Source organism: Solea solea, chromosome 9 (assembly GCF_958295425.1).
Source record: "Solea solea chromosome 9, fSolSol10.1, whole genome shotgun sequence".
In the NCBI taxonomy this organism is placed as follows: domain Eukaryota; kingdom Metazoa; phylum Chordata; class Actinopteri; order Pleuronectiformes; family Soleidae; genus Solea; species Solea solea.
In genome coordinates this window covers 2731980-2757592 of record NC_081142.1, presented here as the reverse complement: position 1 = coordinate 2757592, position 25613 = coordinate 2731980, and the positions used below count along the sequence as shown (strand labels likewise).

At 39.9% G+C, this 25613-nt stretch overlaps 1 protein-coding gene across 5 annotated transcripts in view; it reads right to left on the bottom strand.

Annotated features, from left to right (window-relative positions):
• lpp (LIM domain containing preferred translocation partner in lipoma) overlaps window positions 1-25613 on the bottom strand; it is a 153738-nt gene that overhangs the window by 63559 nt on the left and 64566 nt on the right. For all 5 annotated transcript variants that reach the window (XM_058638050.1, XM_058638053.1, XM_058638054.1 and 2 more), the window contains 2 exons: window positions 22963-23085; window positions 3071-3667 (listed from right to left, as the gene is read on the bottom strand). In XM_058638050.1, the coding sequence (XP_058494033.1) occupies window positions 3071-3667; window positions 22963-23085 (720 nt within the window). The remainder of the gene's footprint in view (window positions 1-3070; window positions 3668-22962; window positions 23086-25613) is intronic.

The following is a 25613-nucleotide window of genomic DNA, read 5'->3' as shown; positions in this document are numbered from 1 at the left end:
CTTTAATACAGTCCTCAATCAAAATCACACTCCCCCCTCTTGGGTTTTATCTAAAAAGCACCACTAACACTGAATAGCTGCAGATAACATTTGATAATTGTCACAAATGCATAATCAGTTCCTTTTGGTTTATTTATATAACAGATTGAAAAGAGGCATTTTTTTTTTTATTTTAAGCAGATTTTTAAAAGCATTTGTATAAGGTTATGAACATGTCACGACACTGGGGGTAAGCAGAGTGACGATCATAAAGACAAAGTTGACAGATTTTGATTTAACTCTAATCTGGCTTTCATGGCGTTTCTAGTCCGTTTGGGCATTAAAATAAATAAATAAATAAATGAATCAGCTACACTGGGCACAAACGAACAAAGCAGGGATTAGAGCGAAGGTTTGAATATGTCAGAGAAGGGTCAGGTGGGTCAAACGCACGCAGCGTGCGTGCGTGCGTGACACGACAGAATCATTTAGAATCTTTTTCTTTTGATAAATGTGTGAAAATGGAGCAGCAGTGAGTTTAGACGTTTCAAAGTGTACGTGAGTAAAACACGGGGGGAAGGACAGGGAGCCCATTATCCTGCTACACTACATTATAATATCCTTGGAAATTAAATATATATGTGAACACACACACACACACACTCATATATATAGCTTATGAGCTATATCTGTAAAAGTAGTGATTTGCTTTTATCTTAAATCAAAGAGATACTCGTGGATCTATTAAACGCCACCTTTTGTTTTTTTAATAATGCATCATACTGGGACCAAAGCGAGCTTTTCAAGCAAAATGCAGACTTTTGTTTTGAACAAATATAATTAGACTTGTTTTTAAGATACTCAACTCGCAATGTTGGAGCTAATTTGTATTTAGTTAAGTACAGTCCTTGATGAGCTATTCCCAGAGGCCGAGAGGCCCAGTTTGTATTTGGAACCAGCATAAAATCCTTGAATTAAAGAAACTCAAAGGCCTTGCAAATTCCAGAGATTGTTGACGGCTGTTTATACAGATGAGAATAGACGTCTCTGTAGCATTCACTACTATGTTCTAAGGGATGACAGTGTTTCATTTCATTCTGCTCCATCACATGCTGTTCGATAAAAAGGGGCAGCATTGAACATCTTGCATTGGTTTTGAAGATTTGAGGGTGGACCCTTAAATAACACTTAAATATTAGGGGTGGGTCAAAAATATCGAATATCGTCGTCCTTCCTCCTACAATATGATAATCGATAAATATATTGATATTTTAATTAACTAATTAATGTGCTCTAAAGTAAACAGTCCCTGAAATGTCTTTTATTTACATGTAAAGGGCTGTCACACTGTAGCAGCCAGGCTCCGTCGACTGCCTATATTTACTTCTAGAGGGTGCCACACCTCTATTTACATATACGCCATGTCTCCACTTTACAATTTGTTTATGTGTGTATGTTTGTATTTGCACACACTGCATCAAAATTTATGTGAAAACGATAAATAAAGTGGGGAAGGAATAAAAAAAATTAAGTAAATAGTCCATGCCAGTTTCACTCGATAGGCGTCGCTGCTTCATATATACATATATGTATATATATATACATATACACACACATATATATATATATATATGTGTGTGTATATGTACAGTTTATATAGGATAGTTCTATGAGCCGCAAAAGGGTTCGGACTGAATATACACGGGAGCTAAGTGTCATGAACTAGCATGATTTCTTTTGATTTGGTCTGGAACGCATGCATGTCACAACTACTGGTGCTTAAATACTGTATATTTAAGTTAACTGTGACATAATGTATGTGTTTGTATAAAAATAACAATAAATAGATACAGACAGACGGATAGATAAAGTGGCACAGTGGGTAAATACAGTATATTCAATACAATGTACTTTTTATGAGACAAATGAAATCAGATGGTGTAAAACCCCCAACAGAGAAGATCTTTCAAAAATTCATAAAGGTTAAAACAACTGTTTATTCTAAGCATTTAAATGAAAGAGAGCAAGGAGCTCCCCACTGTATTGCCGTCTGATGCAGTACAAATGGATGCATTTATAGTGCAGGCGCGCACACACACAATCTCACAGACACACACACACACATTACTACATTATTAAATAGTATAGAGTTACTAAAAATAAACAAAGCTGACAAGCAAAGACTCGGCCACCAGAACACGACAATACCGGTGTCCACAAGAAGACATCTCCAACTCTTCAGGCCATGGTTCACCATTCACAGCATGTTGCTGACGTACTATTCACAATTAACAAGACTGGTGAGGTGAAGTGATATATATATACATACAAACATATATATATATATATATATATATATATATATATATATACATATATATATGTATATGTATATATATATATATATATATATATGTATGTATATATACAGTATATATATGCAAAATTGTATGAAGAAGGAGCAAATGTCAACATTAGAGGATTTGATTAAATCAATTTGTGTTTCATCCCTCATCACCAGTCACACACTTTTGAATTTCAGCTAAAGAGGGTGAAAACCACTTCTCTCTCCATGGTGTCTGGGTCCTCCCTTTGAGATAAGCAGAGGTCTCTTAACCTAGAACCGCTATGCTTTTCACCAAAGCCAATTGAGGTGGTTCATGTGTTCAATGAGCTTCCCAGACTCCTCTCTGTGGAGGTAATCCAGGGATATCTAACTAGGAGGAAGCTCCGGGGCAAACCTAGAACACACTGGAGGGATTAAAGCATCCCAGCTGGCCTGGTAACGGCTCTGGATTCCCAAGGAGTTGGAGGCTAGGGACCGGGGAGATGAATGCTCGAACAATTCTTCTGAGTCTACTGCAACCAAATCACATGATGAGAAGTGCCTCAAAGTGGCAAAAAGGATGAATGAGCGGAAGGGGGGGCATATATATGAAATGTATTGATTTCTGCCTTGTTGTGCATACCCAAAATAATGTGTTTTTTGTTTTTTTTTAACCTACTATCAGTTAGAAATTCAGATTCATTAAAATTGTAAAAAAAAAACATCTAATTAAGTGTGTTGTGCACATAATTAAAATGTTCTTACCTTTGGTGGAATGGCTGGTCCGGAAGTGTAGGGAGTCAAGCTTGGTGGGACATCTGTGATGTAGGTCTTCTTGGGCCCAGAAGGTTGGTATGCTTGGTTGGGGACAAGTTCAGGTCTTCTGGAGCTCAGCCCAGCTACTTGAGGTACGCCTGGATGGTGCTGTTCTTGATATGCACCCTGACCCATTGGGGAGAAGCCAGGCTGCGGTGGTCCATAGGCAAAATCGGGACCTTTGGGCTGAGCAGGCATGTACTGCACCTGTGCAGGGCTACGAATAGGCTGCTGACCAAAATACTGGCCACTGGGGGCTTGATGCTGCGGGCCAGGCTGGGCTGACCTCACCTGGACATTAAAGGTGGGCTGGCTTGGGGTTGAGGCTGTAGCGTAGGATGCTGGGACAGGCTGAGGAGCCATGTGGCTTTGAGGCTTGGCCGCTGGGCTACCAGAGGAAGGAGGGGTGGAGGAGCCTCCCCCAGAAATCTGAGGTTTGGGTGTTGACTTCTTGGTGGCTGTAAGAGGAGGCTGATTTGGAATGACCATCCGCTTGTAACCAGTGACAGGAGCGTTGGGAGTAGAGCCTGCAGAGGATCCAGAGTTCTGAAAAACAGCAGATTGCATGTGCTCCTGTTAAAAACTAACTTACACTTACACGCTAAAAACAAAGCCAACGTTTTTACACATACAGCAAATATTTCTACAAAACAAAATTAAACACATTTGCCAATATCCCTGAGGACAGTCCTTATAAGCAGCTACGTTTTCAACAAGTCTGACTGTACAGATGTGTTGTCAATGTTTTTGAGCGCATCTGTTTATTGGCAGATAGAGAGAGTGAGAGTGAATCAAACCTCTACTCACGCTGTAGCAACATGAAATACGATTTTAAAACCTGAAACCCAACCACCTGTATGTGGTTTTTGTTCTCAGGAGCCATTCAAGCTGCGGTGTGTGCATTCAGACCTGTTCTAAGAGCTATTCAAATGAGATCAGATCACACACGATGGATGTTAATACCATAATATCAAGTCTGAACAGGCATTCATTCTAGATAAAGCTTCAGAACTCAGGAAGTCATTGAGACTTATCCTCTGTTAACCACACTTTTGTTCAAAACCACATCACAAGGGGACTCAAAAAGTAGTGTCTTTGATCAAATCCTAAAAGCTAAAAGCTAAGCTAAAAGTTGGAACTACAATGGTTGTATAGCTATTTAACGATAGTGTGGTTTATGTTCAAATCATTATCCTCTGCCTCCCCAGATTCAATTACAAGGCTACCTCGACAGCAGAGGCTCTACACTGTTGCAATCACCCATAATCTATGGCTAATAAAGCAGGAGGGGAAGGGATAAATTGTTTGGCAGAGGACGCCATGATAGCAGATTGGCAATGGCACATGACACTTGTGCTGACTCCAGCTGTTTGGATGTGAAAGATGTTAAATCACAAAGATTTGCGGGCACTGGTGGCTGCTGGGAAGAGACGGCTGTAAAGCAGCAACACGACAAACACTGCTATGACTCCAACATCTAAAAGACTGAGGCACTTTGATCTCACGTCCAACGACGACACTGGATGTACAAGCAAAAGCTGTGGCTAAACACAGTAGCTAATAACAGGTTTCACTCGGATGTCAGAGGATTCTGCCCTGAGTGTCTGCTCGTGAATGTAATAATTGTTTTTCACTACCACTACATATCGGTGTCAGACATCCAGCCAGTCTAAAAAGGGTCTATCATTAACCTTGGATGGCCTTATTAGGTTATTGCCTGGAGCCAAAAATCAGTCAATTACTAAATCTGCAGCACTGGGGGAACAAAAATGAACACTTGTAGTCTTTAAACCCTTTGCATCTCAGTTTTGATGAGATGTCTTCTAAATTGGGGCAGAGCAACAATTCCAATCGATTCCCCTTTAAAGCTGATCAAAGCCTGCTTCAGAGAAATGTCACAAATAGCTGTGGTTTACAGCTCTGCTGCGCTCCCTTGTAATTCCCTTGCGTAAAGTGAAGAAAAACTCTTAAATGTTACTGTGCTTTTCATCCCTGATAGTGTTACAAGTTAACTCAGTGAACCAACTAATACAACTCCATGTTTTGGTAAAAGAGGTGTATGCATCAACTTTGTCTAAATCCCATCTAATCTAAGACAGAGGGAAGCCCCTAAGGAACCATTAAAAGCTCCAGAAAATATTTTCTGCTCTCACTCAGATTTCTGTCTCACTGATTAGCCCCAGTGTTTACTTAAAAAGTGTGTCTGTCTGCGTATGTATGGAAAAATCTCCAGTCTGCCCTTTAGGAAGTGAAATTACTTAATTGGAATAGTTCATGGGTTTTAAATACTCCAGATTATTAATTTATCTTCAAGGCCTTGGAACAGACTGTAACATTTTAGTTAGCAGAGCACTGGAAATGCAAATTGGTCCCCTCAAAATAATTACACTGTCATGGTACATTTTCCACAAATTACATTAAGAGAATGGATTCACTCCTTCTGCGGGTGATGAAACTAATCAAACGCATAAAAATCAGAACCAGAATGTCTGAGTCGTGGTGGAGATGTTCATAATAACTATCTAACTATCACTCAAGTAGCTGTTTGTCTTTGACCTGTCAATGATAATCACGAAGGGTCCAGGACAGTGTTAGTGCAAGTTGTCCCTTCCATAACTGGCAAAAATCACGGGAGCATTTATTTTCAGCAAATTGGGCAACTCATATTATATTGCCTCGATTTGAAGGGATGAGATGCTGTTCTCTTATGTAGGCCAACTTAAAAATATAGCAGGTCCGTTTTACCTTAAAAAAACACTGCTTAAGTATAATTTTGACGGCACAAAAAATTGTAATACTGGGAATGGAGGCTCTGTAATTGCTACTCTGTGATCTGATTGCCGGTTCTTTTGCAATATTTTATAAAAATGAGGCAAATGGCCCCAAAGACTGAAGCCCAGTCCACACAGAGGCAGGTATTTTTTGAAAATGTTGTATTTTCAGTGTGCCTTTCATACACTCATCAACTGTGGGTTAAGCCTCTGAAAACACAGGTTTTGAAAAATCTCTGACAGTGTCGATGTGTAGACAGGAGTTTTTGGCTTGTTACATCACACTGTGCAGTAGTGTCTTCTCTGTCTGATTTACATGGTGTGAGTTGTGTAATGGCCTAATGGAAATACACTATATGGACAAAAGCAATCACATGCCTGACCATTACGCCAAAAACTGTAATGATGTATTCAAATACATATACATAACTTTAATATTGAATATTTGAGGAAGAGGAGGATGATGAATAATCATTGGGAATAAATCTACCTCCGGTGAAAAGTCCGTAGCTGACTTTGCTCGGCTTATTTACACCACTGAATTTTAACGTTGGTGATAGCGGTGATACTCCACGAGCCAAATATTCAGCAGAGCTTTAACTGTGTAATATGGTTAACTGTGTACATTCTCCCAGTGTAAGAGATACAAAACTAAATGATAGATACAATCCGGCCCAACAAGTTGTGCAGATCAGTTAAAAAGAGCTGAAGGTGGTTAAGAAGCAGCATGTGATCTCTGGTAGTTAATGAGGAATTGTTTTCCAGTGACTGAGGTTATCTCAACAATAAAAACCATACAGACATGTTTATCTGGTGTTGGTTCTCGGAGACATGTGACCATCTTGTTTGGTTTGCTACAATGTGGCTATTGTTGTTTATTGTACAAATTAATATTTTGCCCCATTGAGAAAAAAGTCCGGCTTGTACTGTAATGTAGGCTGAACAAGGACAACAGTGCTCAGGTTTACAGGCTGAGACGTTATAGGAACATGTCACACATGGTGTATGTGGATACACTGTACTTTTCATAATCTGAAGAAAAAAGCATGTTCACTGGTAAACAAATGAGCAAAATAAGACTGATGGAGGCAACATGAATCTCTGGTCTTATGAGGACAGTGATAACCTGGATGATCCTAGCTTTGACTGCAGACTGTGTGTTTAGGAGAGCATTGATTCAGACAGGCATTGCTGGAATTTGTTAATGTTTTCATTACGTTTGTCCGTAAATAAAGTGGTTGTTTTCAGATTGGTTTATGCGACAATTCCATATAAGTCTCATTAGGCTCCAAATTGCAATTTATGTCACATTAACTTCTTTTTTTTGCGAGTAACACAGCTAGTAATTCACTCTAGAATTGTCTCTATCGCTGTGCTTTTAGAAGTTCAACGTTACGTCTCAGTTACTACGTTTACATACACAGCTCAGTCGAGCTGCTGCCGTAGCTTGACTGAGCTTGACTTAGTCAGGCAATCAGACAACTTGCAGAGTCCAAGTATCCATAGTCGGCGCTGTATCTCTTACGGTGGCCCTGAAGACTCAACGCCAATGCAAAAGCCACACCGGAAATGCAAAAGCCACAACGCGAATGCAGAATCCCCAACGTGAATGCAGAAGCCACAACGTGAATGCAAAAGCCACAACCTGAATGCAAAAGCCACAACCTGAATGCAGAAGCCACAACGTGAATGCAAAAGCCACAACGTGAATGCAAAAGCCACAACGTGAATGCAAAAGCCACAACCTGAATGCAAAAGCCACAACCTGAATGCAAAAGCCACAACGTGAATGCAAAAGCCACAACCTGAATGCAAAAGCCACAACCTGAATGCAAAAGCCACAACCTGAATGCAAAAGCCACAACCTGAATGCAAAAGCCACAACCTGAATTCAAAAGCCACAACGTGAATGCAAAAGCCACAACCTGAATGCAAAAGCCACAACGTGAACGCAAAAGCCACAACGTGAACGCAAAAGCCACAACCTGAATGCAGAAGCCACAACGTGAATGCAAAAGCCACAACGTGAATGCAAAAGCCACAACCTGAATGCAAAAGCCACAACCTGAATGCAAAAGCCACAACCTGAATGCAGAAGCCACAACGTGAATGCAAAAGCCATAACGTGAATGCAAAAGCCACAACCTGAATGCAGAAGCCACAACGTGAATGCAGAAGCCACAACCTGAATGCAGAAGCCACAACGTGAATGCAAAAGCCATAACGTGAACGCAAAAGCCACAACCTGAATGCAGAAGCCACAACATGAATGCAAAAGCCATAACGTGAACGCAAAAGCCACAACGTGAATGCAAAAGCCACAACCTGAATGCAGAAGCCACAACGTGAATGCAAAAGCCACAACCTGAATGCAAAACCCACAACCTGAATGCAAAAGCCACAACCTGAATGCAAAAGCCATAACGTGAATGCAGAAGACACAACGTGAATGCAAAAGCCACAACGTGAATGCAAAAGCCACAACCTGAATGCAAAAGCCACAACCTGAATGCAAAAGCCACAACATGAATGCAAAAGCCACAACCTGAATGCAAAAGCCACAACCTGAATGCAAAAGCCACAACGTGAATGCAAAAGCCACAACGTGAACGCAAAAGCCACAACCTGAATGCAAAAGCCACAACCTGAATGCAAAAGCCACAACGTGAACGCAAAAGCCACAACCTGAATGCAAAAGCCACAACCTGAATGCAAAAGCCACAACCTGAATGCAAAAGCCACAACGTGAATGCAAAAGCCACAACCTGAATGCAAAAGCCACAACCTGAATGCAAAAGCCACAACCTGAATGCAGAAGACACAACGTGAATGCAAAAGCCACAACGTGAATGCAAAAGCCACAACCTGAATGCAAAAGCCACAACCTGAATGCAAAAGCCACAACCTGAATGCAAAAGCCACAACGTGAATGCAAAAGCCACAACGTGAATGCAAAAGCCACAACCTGAATGCAAAAGCCACAACGTGAACGCAAAAGCCACAACGTGAATGCAAAAGCCACAACCTGAATGCAAAAGCCACAACCTGAATGCAAAAGCCATAACGTGAATGCAGAAGACGCAACGTGAATGCAAAAGCCACAACGTGAATGCAAAAGCCACAACCTGAATGCAAAAGCCACAACCTGAATGCAAAAGCCACAACCTGAATGCAAAAGCCACAACGTGAATGCAAAAGCCACAACCTGAATGCAAAAGCCACAACGTGAACGCAAAAGCCACAACGTGAACGCAAAAGCCACAACCTGAATGCAGAAGCCACAACGTGAATGCAAAAGCCACAACGTGAATGCAAAAGCCACAACGTGAATGCAAAAGCCACAACCTGAATGCAGAAGCCACAACGTGAATGCAAAAAAACTACATAACTGCTAACTTCTGTTGTGGCTATTGCATGTTCTGTGTGGAGTCTTCAGGGCCACCGTAATCTAGTGCTATTGAATCAGTTTTCTGTTGACCTTTTACGTCACAGACAAACAGCGACCGTGCTGAGGTCCCTTTAACTGTATACGTGCAGGAGTAATCGGACTATGAATGGAATTATCTGGGTATGTTAGTCTAAGAATAGTTTGACTATTTGGACTATCACGTTTACATGAACAAACAGTACATACACACACAATTTTCAAAAAGTTTTCCACAACCCCAGTGGAAAAGTTAACCCTCACTCTGTGCTGTGATTTAGACCGACTTTGCAAACAACTTAAGTGTGAAATATCACAAAGGCTCTCAAGAAAACCTTTTGACACATTAAAAAAGATTAGGAGAGACTATACAAGCCTGGAAGGGGGCTGGAGTAAATCTGTTAACTTTGCATTTCAAACCACAAGGGTAGGGGGATTTCTTTTTTCTTTCTTTTTTTTTTTAACACAAGCTTGGGGGGAAAACCTGAAGAAGTTCTGCATCTTTTCAGACTCATCTTAGACCTTGGATATTTTCCTCTTAACTTTTTTCCTGCTACTTACTCATACAAAGGCATTGCTCTCAACTGTTGGCTCCAGAGTCCATTTGCATCCGTCTATTTCAGCACTTACACTCTGACCATGAAAGAATCCCCAGTCAACACGGACTAATCTTCCCTTTGCTGTTAGTCAGTCATCTTGTCTGTGTACGATCAGGCACAACAGTCACATTTAACAAATCTGACAGCCTCAGTTCAGTCATGCAATTGAGGATATCTATGTTCTTCCTAAAATAGTTCCAGATAAGCCACATTAAATATGATTAAAGCACTGTATGTCTCTGTGGACTGGAGCGAGACCTCTAGCTGTTTCAACTATCTCCTCTTATGCAGTTAAATTGTGTTATTAGCATACTGGAATGTTCACTCATATCTTATATTTTTTATTATCTTATTCTTTTTTTTTCTCCTTTAAATTACAGTTGCTTGACTAAAACTCACTTTTAACAAGAGGATATTTTAGTTAAGTTTTCACCCTCACCTACATTAATTTAATGATAATAAACTACAGTATGTAATGGAAACCATGTGCCACATTTGTCCTTGTCACGTTGGTATTTAATAAATCTACTATATTCTTTATAGTAAAGAGGCAACACTGTCCATTTTCAGTCTTGTGCTTTTCTACTTTCATGTTCAAACTACATTCAAAGGAATTCAAGTAATGTAGTTAAGTAGTTTGTAAAGCAGGAAAAAAACAACATCCTCCTTCTTTAACAGTGGATTAATTGCATCTAACTGGATAAATAATGTATTTATTACATACACCAAATGGAGTAGGCATATTTTATCATTAAAACGAATGGGAATCAACTTTTGATGTGGATATGGACACAGAAAATGTGAAAGATTTAAATCTCTTAACATGAAAATAGTCACAGAACTTTACACATGAGACCCGGAGCGGAAACAGAGGGAAAAATCAAACACACCAGCAATAGAAAGTATCAGCACTGCTGTGGAAAAGAAGCTCATGTGGATTTTTATACATATATATATATATATATATATATTTATATTTCTTTAAGAAAAGTCTGTTTCCAATCCTCAGAGTATTTGTTTTACGGCTTCTAATATTGAACTATTTCTTCATGTAAAAACTCATATGTTGATGTTATTCTATAACATATACAGCGCTTAACAAATGTATGAGACCACCAGCCACAGCCTGGGTAATAATCAAAATCATTTTTTATGTTTACAGTTAATATACACTAGTATGTAGAAGCTCTTTAACCAAAATGATGTTTTTAATGCTATAATAATTATTGCTATTAGTTTCTTCTTATGTTTGAAATGGAGTGAGAAGAACTTATTTAATCTCTTCTCCTTAAATTAATGAATCAACACGGCTTCCTGTTGACATATTTCTATAACATTTCATCACATAATTCATACTTCTATAAACATGCACTTATATACACTCCTATATAGACATACATATACACACAGTAGAAAATATAATTATGACATAAGGAAATTAAGGTAAAAAAAAAAGAAGATAATTAATTAACGCACTGAAGCACACACAGACCACTCTGCACCACCCCCAGAATTATTGTTTGAATGTTATGCTTGATTCATTTCTGACTCTCACAGAAAAGCCCAGTGAGCCGGCTCACATTTGGGTATAAAAAAGGTGAATTTATATAATAATATTATATAATAATAATAATAATAATATTTTTAGTTTTAAACCCACGACAGGTGGTCTAATACATTTTTTAATCGCTGTAGAAATATAAAAAAAAGAGGCAGCAAAGAAAAACTAATTGTGTAATTTGGTCAATAATGTTGAATAATCATGACTTTAATTTAGATTTCTTTTGAAGGGGTTTTCAAGCTGGAGCTGCTGCTATTTTACATGGGATTTTACATAGGACTCTAAAGTGTGAAGTCAGTGGGTCAATGTCACACCGATTAAGAACAGATGGTTGTTGTGTGGCATATGCAATGGCATAATGAAAACTAACAATATAACGGAAACTAAAATTGACATAAAACATTTTTGTCAACTTTTTGAATCTTGCACCTTGCAAGTACTCCATATTACAAAAAACTAGAAGTAACTAATTAAAACAAACTCCTTTTAAAAATTTAAAAAACCTATGAAACATCCAAAACTATTATAGCCTTGAGTGCAAGGAGACTTTGGGGGGAATAGAAAGGGAAGGTCAGTCACTTCATCAGGAGGTGAGGGAACATGAATGCAGCTTTTACTGGTTTATTTGCCAAGTATTTATAGTGTAGTACAATAGCACAACCCTGGCTCTTTTAAACCTAAAGTGGAACCCTAGTTAATGAAACCTTTGCTTTAGCATTACATACACGCGCGCTGTACGAGTTCAACATTGACAGCTTAATAATTTGTAATACAAATACAGAATAATAAAAATAAGGAAGCTTTAAACAAGACAGGTGTCTCATCCACTCTGGTTTTAACACTAATATTAAGCTAAGTTGGTGTCAGTATACATTGAATTCATGCTTCATAAATCACTCTCGATCGTGGCGATTCTGCGGGCGATATTTACAGAAGAGGGACGTGTGTGTGGTCAGTAGTTGGCAAAAAAACCAAGGACCAACTGTTTTTGTTGAGCTGGTGGAGAAGTGCGGGCGTGTCCCAACACACGCCCCTAACTCATCCCTGTAATGAGCTGCTCGTGCACTCCTGACCCCTCCTGCCTCACGAGGTGAAATACTGTACAGTTCAAAATGCCCATAACTCATAGCACGTCAATGTCATCAATCCTGGAGACAGCAACTGTAACTTTTCTCTCACCGTGTGTGTGTGTGTGTGGGAGAGAGAGAGAGACAGAGAGAGAGACAGAGAGAGAGAGGTGAGCATGTTATTGGGAAGCAGTATAATATTCAGTGACAGCAGACATTTTTCAGCTTTTTTACTAGGACTTCATCATGTAGAGGCACGTTACCCTGAAACCTGAAATTAGAAGGGAAAACCTCAGATGTTTGTTTCCAGGTGAACCCGCAAAATAAAGATGATTAACACCAATTCCATTGCCAGTGGTTGGTCTCAAAGTGGGGGTCCCCCCCCCCCGGCAACACCAGTGCTTTAAATGTGGAGAAAGAAGCCAACACCACAAAGGAGCACAGGGACAGTGCATTTATGGTGCTTTGTACTCTGTTTTTTTTGCTTTTCCATTAGTGATAGTTCCTGATACCTGGTGCTTTTTTAGTACCTGCTCTGTTAAGGTTCCAAAAAAGCTGATTTGATACAAAAATGTGACAAGACTGCCGGCCACTGACCGGTCAGACAATGTCATCACTGGAAGAGACATGAGTGCGACGTCCAACGCGAGAATAAAACTGAACAATGCTTAATTATAGACCAGTTAAAAAGACTTACAACATCCTGAAAACATGTGTTAATCTCCAACATTTAGTAAAGAAAATGTCTAAATTGTCAATATTTAACAGAGGAGTCTGGTGTATTTAGTGACAGCACGGCTGAAAGCCGGCGATCGTGAGCAGAATCACAACCCGTTCAGCTGTATTTGAAATAAATAAGCTAAATAAATTGGCACCCTTTCCTGTTGAGCATTTTTAATTGTGTTTAAAAACATACTACTACTCCATGGACGTTTAACACAGGTTGAGTTGGACTCCCATTGTTGTTTTTTGCTTCTTATGTGTTATTACTATGCTCCTTGTTTTTATGCTTTCTATTTTTACTGATTTTATTCTGTTATTTGGCATCATTCTGTACACACTCTACACTTTGGTCAACATTGGTTGGTTTTTTAAATGTGCTCAATAAATAAATTTGAGTTGAGTCTGAGGGTATCAGAGTATAACGTCACAGTACCGCCATGGTGGAGCTAGACTGGTTCCACCCACGACTGGGCAACAGAAGGAATGTCACTCCCTTGCGACCGCTGTAAATATCCCATGGAAGTGGAGGCAATTAATAAATAAGTAAGAAGTGTTTGTTGTGTCGTCGTTCACCGTCATCACGCTGGTATGACATCACGCTACGTAACTACACAGCCATCTACCAGATATAAATCAAACCCAGGGTTTTACCATTCCAAACCATACCATACCGTACCAAACTAAACCATACCATGATGGAAACACAGCTATAGAGAAGCCCTCCATTGAGACGCCTCCAGAGATTATGTCTAATCAAGGTAACAGAGCAAAGGTCACCAAACCCCATCTTGCCCTCAGAGAACTCCCCCCCAGTTGGTCTTAAGTGATCATTCAGCAGACGCCGCGTTCAGTGGGAGACGTGGGAGCATAAAGCGAGGACCTATCATTCTGCCTTGTTGCCACAGCGGGCGCCATCCACGGTGCTCCGCCTGTTGATGGAAGTGTCATGGCATGGTTTGACTGGCACAGTGTGAAGTCAGGCCTCCTTAGGGCTCTGGAGTGGAAGGATCCATCTCGGCAGCATTTCAAGTGCTCGGCTTCAGCTGAACTATCAGCACACTTCAGCGATGCCCAGTCTGTTCTCTACGGACATGACAACTTATTACACTGACATCAGGCTGTTTGACACAAATACCCACAGACGGACATGTGCTGTGGGGCAACGGCCTGCACTGCTGACCTGGTACTGAAGTGAGCACTTTAACGACTGTGGTGCTTTGGGCTGAAAAAAGGAAATGAAAGTGATGATAACCATTTCCAGGAATGTGAATGTGGTTATGGCACCTGGTTAGTCCTGGAAAAATCCTCTCTATAAAATACACACCACAAAGCAGTGCGGAATCACACTAAAATGTTCTCATAAAAACTTGGAATTGGAAACTTCCCATGGGAATGACCTGGAATTTATGGGAATTAAAAGGAATAAAAGGTTGGAAACTTATAATATAGTTAATGTGTTGTAGCACAATCCTGGCTAGGAATATTTTGTTGTTCAATGAAAGAATGAAGCAAAGATAAAGTTATACTCACAAATGTATCTGCGCCATGTTTTTTTAATTGTATCATGCATGTCTGCTTATGACAAAACTTACTATGTATATATTTGCACATGACACATAGTTTATAAAGAAAGTTACCTTTTGGAATATTTCCAAAAATTACTGAACCCAAATACCCATGGAAAGTTTCTGGAAATGTACTTTTCCTAAAAGTCAGATTGTATTCCAGGTCTTTTTTTTTTTTTAAAAGTGTGACCCTGAATGACCCCCACCACCCCGTCTCTCTCTCTCTCTCTCTCTCCCTCTCTGTCTCTCTCTCTCCCATGTGAGCGTGACAGACCTTTACTCTTAAAACTCCTTATGTTACATCACAATCCAAAAACACGTGTTTGTCATGTGATCTCTGACATCCATGTCACGGGGTGACCACAGCCTCTGTCCTTGTTTGACCCTCCTCGTACTGTGTGACATGACTCCACACTGCAGGTCCTAACGTGGACACTGACAAAGACACAGCTTCAGGGCGACTCGCTGAAGCCAGGACTGTTAATTGAGCTGAAGCCAGGACTGTAAGTGAGGCTCATATATTTGGTCCAAGACGATCTGGCACAAAGGGAGGAGGCAGTAGCTCTGCTTTTTTTTTTAATTCATCTGGAAAGATGTTACTTAGTTGCCTCCTTAGTAAAAGCATTGCACACACACACACAGGCTTGTGCAGCTATTCCTCTAAGGACACTGCATTGACTTCCATTCATATGACACTGATCATATGGTGGGAAATTATCCAATTTCACTTAATAGGTCCCAAAAAAAACGTATTGGTGCCAGCGATGGGCGCGGTCATCATAGCACGGCTGCATGAAACTGTCATGACGTCATTCTATACGCGTCATGAATCATTACAATTAGTTCATTAAAAAAGACTTGTTCACAGACTCGTTCAGAACTTCCTGCATGAGAGAAGCACAGACTCCATCTGACACAGGCACGAAATCATCGGCTTTCAGCAGTGCGGTCACAAAATACACCAGACTCCTCTGTTAAATATTGACATTTTAGACAATTCCTTTGCTAAATGTTGGCGATTATCCCATGTTTTCAGGATTTTTAAGTGTTTTTAACTGATCTACAGTTCGGCATTGTTCGGTTTGACTCGGACATCGCACTCACGACTCCTCCAGTGACGACACTCTCTGACCAATCAGTGGCCGACGTCACGTTTTAGTATTGGCTCAGAGCAGATACTAAAAAAGTACCAGGTTTACTAATGGAAAAGCAAAAAAAAACAAAGTAAAGTCGAGCCGAGCCGAGCCGAGTCGGGCTGGAACTGCGTAGTGGAAAAGCGCCACATAAGGACTGCCTCATTAAGACAACAACAGAATGGATATACTTAAAAACTGAACTGCGGTTACATGTGTTAGGCTGTAATGTGTCATTTTGTTTTTTTTTTTTTGTGGCGTGTCGGGGGATTTTTCTTAATCTATAAATGTATCTTGCCCCAATAAAGGTTGGAAAAACACTGGCCTAAACAAAGCGTTATCCCGAGAACACAGAGGATAGAGGCTGCTTCTTTTCCATGACTATGTTAAAACGTATACAGAGGTTATAAAAATGTGCACTAGAGTTGAGTTTTTCAGAACATAGAGACATTTTTTTTCATTTTCACCAACTACATGAATCTACCTGAGTAATCAAAATGTTTATATTCAGATAGAATTTGTGAGAAAGTTCAAAGTTTGCTTGACTTGTTTTTATGAACAAAAATAATATAATAATAATAATAATAATGATAATAATAATAAAATACTATTTTGTGACTTTTCAAAAAAGATACCATATATAATTAATGATAACCTTAACCTAACCACCATTCACGCAGCACAATGGAGGAAGTTCAGCATGTGCTTCATTTTGGAAGCTTTCAATAGCTTATTTATTTATTATGCTGCGCATTATCGAATCACGCCGTGTGAATGATTCAGGCGGGCAGAGCTTTTTAATTTCAACTCCAGTCTTATCACAACAGATGGAATCAGATCAGAGCGCGGCGCAGCTTTAGTGGAGGAAGTGCATTAGAGTTTAATTGGGACAGAAATGTCACCGCTTAATGTGGAAAAATAGACTTGTTTACATAATTGGTTGTACTGTGGATAACAACTACTACATTAACTAGTACAGCTGCACTCGGTACATTTTCCTCTCCAACAAATTCACACCATCACATGATGAATCACAGACAATAAAATCAAATTAGAATAGTTTTCTTCTTGCTTTTTTTACACTAGTAAATCAGACACCCTGTGATGAATCTAAATTTATAAGACATTTACAATTACCAAGACAACGCTTCAACCTGATTTGATCGGATCTTTTTCAGGTCGACCCAAAATAAGGTTTATTTTGGCATGGAAGCGCGGAGACTGCACACTCTTCTTTTTTTCACTTTCCCTTCTGTTGACCTTGAAAAGTACTAACTTTTTAACAAGTTTACATAGCACTCGGACCAAATAACAAAAGTCTTATATTATTCAGGGAAAAATACCTCATCATTGTCATGTGAAGAAGTTGGTTTTGCTTGAAAAACTGTATCACAAAAAAACATGTTCAGGTCTTTTTATATTTATTATACGAATATTCAGTCGTAGTCTCATTCTGGGTTTTTATTCTAAAACCACAAACTCAATTTGTAAAGATAACAAGGAAAAAAGAAGATTGTGGTATTCAATCTTCTTTTCACAGTGTAGCACACACTGGGATGTCGTAGAATCTCAGTCTGTGGGACGCTGATTCATTTGATTACTAGAAACACGCGAGAGGTCAAAGTGAGTGAGAGGTCACACAGTAAACTCCAAACAAAGCTGCTCGGGCGATGAATGTGAACGCTCTTTTGACAGTCAGTCATGTGGTCCTCCTTGTTAACCCCGCCCCCCCGCCCCCCCACAGATGTGATGTGCTTGGACAGGCCTGCGCTGCACATCGGTGGAGCTGGTCGGGCTCAGATTGCACTTGAAGGATTTAGCATGAACACACTCTGTTGTGTTTCCTCGAAGAAAAACGAGTTATTTATACACAAGACAACGAGATCGTGTCATCTGATGACAAGACGTTTTTTTTTTGCTTTTTTGCTTTTTGAAAGCTGTGGTATTTACTTAACCTGACACTTCACCAGGTGACCTATTTGATTCTCCTCTCTGGCTCAGTAAAGTGAGTGGAGAACATTTTTAGAAATGAAAGGCTTGTGGGTGCGATTCGTTCTGTGAGCCTTTTGTGGTCAATGCAGTTCAGAGCACTGTTATTTTTTCAATTTTAAAAAAAATGCATCTAAAAGTTTAGATCGCTGTTGGAAATGCTAAGGATAATCTAAATATACAATTTTTTTTATGTGAACATCACTAACATCACTAGTATCTTATTTACTGACCATTTTCATAATTTCATAATACACGTCTCATATTAGAAGTTGTTTTTTTTCCCCACTTTACACCCTGTGTAGAGTTAAGTAAATAAGTGACACTAAGCCAATTCAGCTTATAGACTTAAAACGAAAGATCAAACAATGTGACAAAGAAATGTAACTGAGGTTTGATTTAGTTACACCACAAAAATATAATATAAAATAAAATATAATGTAAAAATACAGAGAAAAAAAACTAAATATAACTGTACATGTTGAATGCATTGTAAATGTTCAATATTGTATCAATAACTATTTAAAAAAGCATTATCCCTAACCCTAAACGTATCCAGTTACTAAGAAATTAGGTTCTACCCCATAAGGACCAGGTTTTGGTCTCCATGCGGACAACAGGTCATTTTTATATGGATGCGTATAAAAGAGTCTATAAGTGACAAATATTACAAAATAAACACTTTGTGTCCTGGTTCAAATATGGAATCAACAAGACAGTGAAGAGTCAAACGTGATTTTTAGGTTTGGCTCAATTTGTGCTGTCGCAAAATAAAGCAAACAAAGTGTAACACAGAGTTAGTTAACTGTGTCAAATAACAAATGACATCTCAGATGGAAGTGGAGAGAGAACAAATGGGAATTATATAATGATCACATTTCATTACCCACTGTTAAGCCACAGAGAATACCAACCAAAGCAAACAAAATCGTTTTGATGTCTGTGCAGCCTCAGTGCCGCCTGAACGTTTGCACAAATGCTACTTAGATTTTTATGAATGAGCAACAACGTCCATTTCAATTTCGTCTCAGGGGCGAGCACACACAAGGCCCCCCCCCGAGCTGATTCCAAATTTAACATCGGGGGGAGGGAGAGAGATTCCTCTTCCCAGACGCTCGGCAAGGAGAGAGGGAGAGAGAGGGAGAGAGGGGGAGAGAGAGAGAGAGAGAGAGAGAGAGAGAGAGAGCGAGAGCGAGCGCAGGGTGGCCTATTGATTTTGGAGAGCTGGCTCTGTAATTGCTTGTGAGCAGAAAGCTGTAAATCAAGAGTGCTCGTTACTCTTTGCTTATACAAGCGGAAGATTACTGTGCAGCACTTGTGCCAATGCTGGATCATGAAACACACACACACACACACACACACACACGTCTGTATAGCATTCATAGTGAGGACATTCATTGACATAATGAATTCCCTAGCCCCTTATCCTAACTTTAACCATCACAACTAAGTGCCTAACCCTAACCTAAACCCAATTGGAACCCTAAGCCTAAAACCAGTTCTTAACCCTGAAAAATTAATTTTTAGCGGTGTCAGAATGTGAGGATTGGCCGAAATGTCCTCACGTTCCCAAAAGGTATACAAGTTTTTTGATGCTCACATAGATAACCATACAAGAACACGCACACACGCACGCACGCACGCACGCACGCACGCACGCACGCACGCGGTTACGGGTTGGGGTAACCCTGAGCAAGGCACGCAATCCCCATTGTTCATTGTTAATTGGACAACCTAAATTGGACACCAGGCCACATCTAGTGTACTCCTGGTTCAAATTTCAAATTAAAAACTACAGTGTTTTTTCTCAATAAACAATTTAAATTGTTAAGACACTATTTTAACATGCAGTAAAAAAAACTGCCTGGGCAAAAGCATTTACTCACAAGACATTTTCTGGCCCGTTTATGGTTAAAATAAGCAAAAAAGTCCAGGCTTAGGTGTTAAAGGGTTAACGGTCCATGCTTACTTATTTATTGACGTCATTTGATGAAAGTAAACTCCAAATTTTACTTGCTGGTGGACAAAGGCCTTTCACCTGAAACCGTGTGTGTGTTGTGAGGACCAGATAAAATGTCCTCACAACATGTAAACATTGGTATTGATTATAAATGTAATTTCTCAGCCAAATAAAGACACACACACACACACACACACACACACACACACACACACACACACACACGCACATGCACACACACACACACACACAGCCCAGTGTTGTGTTGCAGAATAATCATTGAAGGATTGCGAGAGCGGACTGACAGGAGCAGCTGTGTAGAGGAGGTCAACCAGAACTAATCAGCGAGAATCAGCATCAGCTGAGAGAGTAACCGTGTGTGTGTGTGTGTGTGTGTGTGTACGCTTGCATACACTAATGATACCTAAGTATAAACAATTACACTGAGAGCAGAATCTTTTCCATGTGCAAAAAAGGGAGACGACACAGACACGGGGAAAAGGGCATCGAGATGACAGAGATTCTGTCACAAAACAGGGTTCGGTCAACAAAGTGTCCGACATGGTCACATTTCATGGTTAATACATGTCCCAGCTGTGCAGCGACTCTGCCGAGACACGGGCGTGGTGTTACTTTTCAGCAAGAAGTGCTTGCAGCGGGTTAGGATAAAATAAACGCGCATGGAGTTTGACCCTGACAGCAGCCGTACATCAGTTAATACGACCATTCACTCCTGGCTCTCGCAGAGCTGCACAGGTGCACATCAATATTTCAACTCCTGTTGACAAAAGCTTTTACTGACCCGTGTACACATTTTTTTTCCCTCCTTCTCCTTCATCTTCTTTTCTACCCAACAAACGTATGCACTCTTACTATATTTTATTTAAGGAGAAGAAAAAAAATAGCATGAGTTTCAGCCACAAACCTCAAAAGAAAAACGTGTGGCCTTCAGTGCATACACGTATTTGTATGTGCTGACATGAAACACATAGAGGAACAATAAATAGATGTTTTCATGTCGGGTTATTAAGTTAGGGAGCATGTGAACTAAAATGACAAGACTCATCTTCACATCAACTCCAGTGTGGCTGCTGATTCATTCTGTGCTCACAAGTTTCTGCTGATAGAGACGAGAGGCACGGGCTCTATTGTATATATTTTGATGAGGCGCTTCGACACCTTTTTACGACCACATAATGTCAGGTTATTATCGTAGCGTCAGCACCCAGGAACACAACCAGCGAGTCGTATTTTACTTTGTGCCTCTAATATGTATCATTTCACAACCGCGGTGTATGTTTCCCCCTGCGCACTGGAATCATTTTCACTCTGTGTGTGAACTACACCCATTTCACTCCCACTCACCAGAAAACCAACGCGTCGCCTAACTTAGCGATTTTGACGTTTCTCAGAAGACTCCGACTCCTGTGTTGCGCTGCAATGTAACTTGAATTCACACGTTCACATAATAGCAGTGTTGTTTTCGTCAACGATGACGAAATTATTTTGTTTAAGCCCGTTTTTTTCATGACGATAACGAGACGGTGACGAGATTAACGTCTCATGTTTGACAACGGCATCAATTCATGAAAAAAAACTGTTGAAAAGTTGAAATATGGAGATTAAAGGTTTCTGCCCAACAGTAATCTCCAATACTTATTGACCTAAATGGATTTGTTAAAAGACTATACTACCTTTTTTTTTAAAACTAAAACTGACTAAAACTTTTTTGAGTTTTCGTCGACTAAAATTTGACTAAAACTATCACATAAAGAAATTACTAAAACGTGACTAAAACTAAGAGTAAATCTACTAGAATGGCTGCCAAAAACAACACTGCATAATAGGTCAAATGTGCACATCTTGGATGAGGCCACAAACCCTCATCTGTAGCTGAAAGAATAGCTCGGTCAATAATTTATCGCCTTAACCACGCGCACAGTCCTATGTACGCATCATTAAATGAATCAAACAGACAACAACATGCACGGAATCAACGCAGTGCCATATAATACCTGGTCGTTTCACTGGTGATGCTGCTGCTGCATCTGTGTTGTGTGGCATCATTGCTCCGATATCTCACCCCCCCACCCCACACACCCCGTGAGTCTTCTCCAAACACAAGTGATTATAGAGTTTTTCACTTTCATTCTTATGTGCCTGTCCTACATTCATATTGTGTGTCAAACAATTTAGTGAACTGCCCAAGGCTTTGACTTTTTGAAGTTGCTCTTAATATCATTAGATATCAATTGATGATATAGGTCACGACTCATTTTGTCAAAACATCTTCTAAAGATGCAACATATATGCCTGCGACAGAAACCCAATTTCAAAGAGTTTCAGGAGTTTATAGTTCAACTATTCTCGTCGAGCGTGTATTATTTTCCCTTTTTTATAAGCGGTGCTGCTAAAGGATGGTTTATTCTTATTAAATCTGGGCATTTTCTTGTTATTTGAGAGACAGCAACACAGGGATGACACACATTAAAGGGTCTGAACCGAGGATCAGTCACTCGAGGAGCATGTGGTTAACACCCTCTGACCACTAATCACAGAATCACTCAATCACTCAAATGAAGCAGAACAACAACAAATAACACTGCTAAACTAAAGGAATTAAAACCTGGGCTAAATATACTTTAGGTATAAAACCAGTGATTTTACTGGTACTGTCATAATTATGCTGTCTACTTTTCGGTAGTTTACACCTGTGGTTCCCAGACTTCCTCTAAAGTGTCAGAAGTTGCCAGTTTCTATATTTGTTTCCCGTTTTTTTTGTGTGTGAAACATTTGATAATTTACATCTTTAGAATTCAAAAATATGAAAAGCATTTCCGTTCGGACAGAAATACACAATGTGGTGAAATGTCCTGGATTGCATTTGTACAATCTTTCATTAAAGCCACTGCTGTAAATCTTGACACCTCCAGCATGTAGCACAATCTTTCCTTCTCTTTTAAATTGTTGTAGATGACTCATCTGTGTGTGTGTGTGTGTGTGTGTGTGTGTGTGTGTGTGTGTGTGTGTGTGGGTGTGGGCGTCACACCTGCGCGCTCCGCGGTTTGTAGGGCGAGCTGCTCTCCAGGTCTGCCAGGATGCTGGTGAGGGAGTCGATCTCAGCGTCCAGACTGGAGCGTCTCTCCTCCAGCGTCTTCTCTGGTCCTTTCATCTGCGAGCAAACATCAAAGAGAAATCAGCCACAGGGTGCAACACAAACTAAACCCCATCCACAGCAATACCTGCTTCCTTTTACCAGTTACTTTTTGGGAAGTTTAACACACAAGTTTGTCACTAGTGCTGCAACTAATGATTCTTTTCTGTTGGTTATTTTATCGAGTAATCGCTTGGTCAGTGATCAGTGGTTTGTGCAAACCTGGAAATGATGATGCTCTGAAATGTCTTCAGTTCAGTTTTAATGATTTCTTTGTGACATGGAGCAAAGTAACCCAATATATTCACATTCAAGAAGCTGAAAAATCTGAAAACTTGTTTTAATTCTTTCAAAAACACCCAGAGAAACTGGGTCCCAACATAGAACCGAACCAAACTTCCATCCCAAACCTAAATCCAATTCAACATGCTTAAATGAAAACATCTTCATTAATACGATTCATTAGTCAACAAAATAATTACCTGATAGAAGGGAGAAAATTAGAAGATTAGAAGATTATATAAGAATAAATATAGAACTCATAAAGCTAGTTTGAAGTTAACAATAATTAAAAAAATACAAGTTAATTCCATAAAAGATTATTTTTAAAACAATAGAAATCAAATTTAGAATCAATCAATCGAGACAACCGAGCTTCTCCTGGCTCACACACACCGTGGTAGGGAGGGGTCACGCACAAGTTTCTGTACCCACAACCACAACTAAGTGAGGAGAGTCATGTGATCAAAGAGCCAGATTACCACACAGCTGACATCACCACCTCGAGTGTCACAGAGCAGTGACTGCTCTTTTATGGACCGTGGGAGAAACATCTGGCAGGCTGGAGGAGGCTGGAACATCAGGAGACGTATTCATATTTTTATAAATGTTTATAAATTCTTTAAATGTGTTACAAATAAAATATCGTGTGACAGAAGGAGAGCAGCAAAGGTGAAAGGGAAGGTCTACAAGAGGGTAGTGAGGCCCAGCTATGATGTATGGCTTGGAGACGGTGGCACTGTCTAAAAGACGATGAAGATGCTGAGTGGAGTGACCAGGATGGACAGACATGAGCATATTCAAGGGACAGCTCAGAGGAGGGACAGTGATTATATTGGACAAAGGATGTTGAAGATGGAGGAAGACCACAGAGAAGTTTCATGGATGTTGTGAAGGAGGACATGAGGACAGTTGGTGTGACACAAGAGGACACGAAGGAGAGGACAAGAAGGAGGCAAATGACCCGTAAAGAGAGAAGCCGAAAGAAGAAGAAGAAGAAGAAGAAGATAAATAAAAATGTTCTAAAAGAAGAAATTGAGAAGTTTGGACTTATTTTTCACTTCATTTGATATAACAGAGACAGTAAGTAACAAAATATCGATACCAAATTCATGGTACCGGTACCAAACCAGTTTCACATAAAGTTCTGCCTCGGTGATGTTCCCACCAATCCCGCCTGGATTACAGTTCTCAACGCCACGTTTCCCCCTTTGAAAGCCACAAATCAATAGCACAGACTTTCCTCTGAAGAGATGTTGTCATCTGTAACACAATGCACCGTTCACCTTCTTCTCTTCTACAGATTTACAGTAGTTCACCCTTCATACATTATTCAACACAAACCTCAAACAGCTACATTTCAAACAGAAAGGCCGGTTCTTTAAAATTAAAGTCAGAATTTGTGTGTGTGTGTGTGTGTGTGGAAAATGATGATGAGTTCCTCTGATTTTTATTTTACAAGTTTATTATGACAGGAAGTAACAAGATCTCTCCTGTAGCCTGGAATCTTTTTATTTTATTTATTTATTTTTTTTTTTTTTAAGCATAACTTAATCTTGCACAATAAACGTGTAAGGTAGTTAAAGTGATCTGACCATTAGAGGCCCTTGGTTTACAACAGAATTCCCGGGAATTTCTCCATGGAATGACAGATATATTTTTAGTCTTCTGAACTATGCTGCAAGAGCGAGGAGACTTCTTGCAATTGCCTGCGGGGGCTTTTTGAGTTGGCTGGATCAGTGACTGCCTCGTATTCTAATGTTATGTGTTTGGACTACCTGTCACAATCTATTACAGACAAGGGTCTGCCTCCATTTGGAGTCAAGCTGCTGCTTCAAAACATCCAAGGCAATCACGAGCCAGGGGTAAACAAAGCAAAACACTAATGACTTGTCTCAAATCAACAAGAGAAAAAAAACAGAAAGAAAACTGTTTATGGCTGATAAAGAGGCGGATGAAAGGAAACATCGCCGTCTTTGTGATGTGCTGCATTTCTGCAGCAAAGGGCTTCGTACTGTGGACAACTGCCACAATGAGATCTGACTGCTGTGCACTTCCCCTCACCTGCTAAAACACTTTCATAATCCACGCAGCTCTGTCAGCTGCGGTGACAAAAACAACTTCTTCTGAGCAAATGCCATTTATTCAGTCACTTTTTGTAATTTGTCCCCTGTGACCTGAAGAAATTCTGACTGATGACCGTCAGACATTTGGGCGCCTGCACTGACAGAGCTCTGCTCTGGTTGTAGGACACATTATTATTATTA